A 3,608-nucleotide genomic window follows, 5' to 3' on the forward strand; every position below is an offset into this window, starting at 1 on the left:
TTTGGCTTCCCACTTTCCTTTCCTCCCCTCAGTGTTTCTCATATGCAGTGGATAAGGGTAAATCATTAAATATAAATCATATAAAATCAATAGCAAATGCCCAATAGCAGTGTTATAAACTTATGAACCTATAAAAATACCTTATATTTATCTTGTATTAGTATATAAAACAAATGTTTTTATAAACATTAATAACTTATTATATAAATATGTTCAAATACTATATAAATAAAATAAAAACTAATGATGCACACAAAATGATTTTTTAATACAAGACAAAGTCAAATTGAAAAATGATTTATGAACATTTTAATTGTACTTTAAAGGTAAAAATATAAACAGTACATAAGAATTAGTGTTTGTATAGTTTTCTTTTTTTTTTTAATAAATTAAATACAAGTATTTAATATAGATATATAGTGTGCACTTATACAAGAGTAAATGCCTTTCAAGCATGTATACATTCATTATTCACAAGCAAGGCCACAAATTGATGTACATAGGTTTGGAATGGACATTTAACAAGTTCCAAGAAAATTAAAAAACAAAACTAATTTTTACACATCTGAGTTAAAATAAGGACGGATCACAGGCCATTCCAGTGCGTATCTCTCTACACCGAAACTTCAGGACCGGGGTACGGCTCGCCCCCACACCAGAAATCTTCCGGCTGGGGGATCTCTAAAAGCCAGGTTTCGTCTTCATCGCTCTGCTCTGACTTTTTGCCAGCAGTTTGTAAAACTTTGTAGTAGTGACAATCTCTCCCGTTGTCAGGGTCATACGGTGGTGCTAGTATATCAAGAAACGCAGTCGGCCCGTCCACTGCATCAATCTCATGAAGGTTGTCTTTGAGAGGGGTCAAGATGCAAGGGCCACTCTGATGAGAAAACTGTCCGGAGGACCTGAGCATGGCTCTCCTCACATTATCTCCCTGGAAAGGCAACAGCGGTGGATCAAACTGCCTCTCAGTGTCACTCTCGGCACCAGCAGATTTATCCAACTTGTCATAACACCTTATATTGACCTTGCCATACAGGACCTTCAGCATGCCATTCATCCCGGGATGGTCATGCAGAGGGATGGAAGCCCCAGGTTTCAGCAGAAACACTCCCATGCTGAAGACATCAGTCTCACAGATGTGCATGTATGTGACTGGAGGAACTGCTGAGGACTGTGAGGAGGATATGGAGACTTTCTTCGGTGGCGCAATCCTCAGATCCGCAGCCCTGATGTCGGATAGGAGGGTTACCAACTCTGCCTGCTGCTCTATAAACGCCTTATTATCCCCAATGGCAGAGGTAGAGCAGTTAGAGAAGGTCACATAAGCCTGGCTCGCTATCTTCTGGATCAGCGAGGTCTTGTTGTTCTTCGGCATGTTTAATAGGAGAAAACAAACGTAACCGTGATTTGCTTCGAGCCACGCGATGAGCACAAAAGCGCTGTTACGCTGGACGAGATTGTCTCGCGTGAAGCATTTAAAGCAGTCGCGTGTGTTTGTGTTGAAAGTTATGATAAAAATAACTCCATTGAGGTGCAAACGTTAATTGTAGCATTTGGGTAAAATCCACAAACCCGCGTCTCCACCACCCCATTCATGGCTATCAGATCCACACGTCCGCGCCTACTGCGCATGCGCAGACACATAGGAAGCATTTGGAACTTGGAGTTCTTTCGCGTTTATGGATGGAAAATAAATTCTTATAATCACCTATAAATATGCGAATAGATTAAGACGAGCTCTGTCGATATACTCTGACACTCAAGTAAATATGTTTGTTTTCGCAAGTCTGAGTCAGTTTTAATAAATGCAGGCTTTAGCTCAACAATAGAACTACAACACCCAGCAACTCCCACACTTTGTCGCTCTCTAGTGAGTACGAGGGGTGGGAGGCCCGTTGGGCCATTCAACTCTGTCCCTTCCCCCACAGCCACCCTGGACCACAACAACACATCACCACCCTATCAACATCATCATGGCATGTCATTTATTATCCACACACAGACTTGATCTCTGGAGTAAACTCTTTGTGAAACAGTGTGTATGCAAGATGTTTTAAAAAATTTTCAGAACTTGGCCTACAAGTATCAGTTTGTTATATTAAGAAATAAAAGAACATATTCAAAATAAAATCCATTTACATGTATATATTTATATTAATATAACTTATATTAATATAAATATATGTATAAACATATTTTTCTTAAACATGCTTGTGTGTACATTGCATGTGTATATTACATTATATTAGTGCTGTCAATCGATTAAAAATTTGATCATGATTAATCACAAATTTAAAATACTAGGATTTACCTGAAAATGTGTTGAAAAAGAAATGCATGACAAACTAGTTTAAGGAAACAGAACCTTTCACACTTCCGCCAGGTATGAGACATAATCATAATTATTCTTTTATCATTATTCTTTTGTTTTTATTCAGCCATTATCAGCCTTTAAACTGGCAATAAAATGTTTACCAAGCCACATCGCTTCAATCCCAGTATACATTTACCCAACTATTATCAAAAGTATTTCTAAATAAATACAACAAAACATTTTCTTGCGACCTTACGTGAAGTATTATGACAAAATGCATTATGAAGAAGAATTGGACCTGTTCTGCAGGTGCATTAGAGCTAATATTAGCATCATGCTAATAATAAGACAATTATGAGATTAATAGTACATTTTTACTCAGAACTCACTTCAAACCACCATCGAGTGTTTGTAATAACTTCCTTTTGCGATCACATGTGGAATTTGGTCGTTTACTGTTGTTAAAATATGCTATTTATAACCTATTATATCACTGCACAAATTAGCATTTCAGATGTACACATTCAACTAAAAAAAATCACATACAAATATCCTATCGTAATCGTGTGTTTCTTATCTTATATAATATATAGTGGCAGTTGTCATGTTTATTTCTGCTGCTCTGGCTGAAACCTTGTTTGATGTTACAACCGCCTCTCCGTTCTTAAGTTGCCATGTATACATTCCAAGTATAATACACATTAGTAAAAGGATCGATTTCAATTTTTATTTGTCTATATACACCTTGGGCGGCCGTGGTACATTATAAAAGTAGGCCAAAAACCGCAACCCACGGCTCTGTAATTTTTCCCGCGACTGTATTTTCAAAATAGCCCACTTGTGCCGCTGCCCTGGCAACACAGGTGCTGTCCCCTCATCACACAATGATAACCTTCCGCGCTGCGATGACGGGAAGAAGTTGGGGTCAAACCTTATCAAGCGATTAATCTACGTTAAAAAAAATATTAACGCGTTAAATTTTTTTGATTAATCGCATACGCATGTATGAACGCGTTAACATTGACACCCCTACATTATATATATAACACATATTATCAAAATCACTTACCTGGACTTTTCCATTAAATGTTCCCTCCTGGTGGAATGACCTGCCCAACTCAATCCGAACTTCAAGAATCGGCTGAAAACACATCTCTTCCATCTTTACTTGACCCCCTAACTCTAGCACTCTCTATTCTAATTCTATTCTTTAAAAAAATAAAAATAAAATAAAATAACTGCCCCCTTTTGACTTGCACTCTATTCATTTACTAACTAACTAACATTAGCTTTC

At 37.5% G+C, this 3,608-nt stretch overlaps 1 protein-coding gene across 1 annotated transcript; it reads right to left on the minus strand.

Annotated features, from left to right (window-relative positions):
- Positions 1–294: 294 nt before the first annotated feature.
- adoa (2-aminoethanethiol (cysteamine) dioxygenase a) lies at positions 295–1,615 on the minus strand. Its single transcript, XM_058793894.1, has one exon. The coding sequence runs from the start codon at positions 1,373–1,375 to the stop codon at positions 614–616; it is 762 nt and encodes a 253-aa protein (XP_058649877.1). The 5' UTR covers positions 1,376–1,615; the 3' UTR covers positions 295–613.
- Positions 1,616–3,608: the final 1,993 nt, after the last annotated feature.

Source organism: Onychostoma macrolepis, chromosome 12 (assembly GCF_012432095.1).
Source record: "Onychostoma macrolepis isolate SWU-2019 chromosome 12, ASM1243209v1, whole genome shotgun sequence".
Classification (NCBI taxonomy): Eukaryota; Metazoa; Chordata; class Actinopteri; order Cypriniformes; family Cyprinidae; genus Onychostoma; species Onychostoma macrolepis.

Coding starts and splice junctions, on each gene's coding strand:
- adoa (XM_058793894.1), bottom strand. CDS start 1,375: ATGCCGAAGAACAACAAGACCTCGCTGATCCAGAAGATAGCGAGCCAG.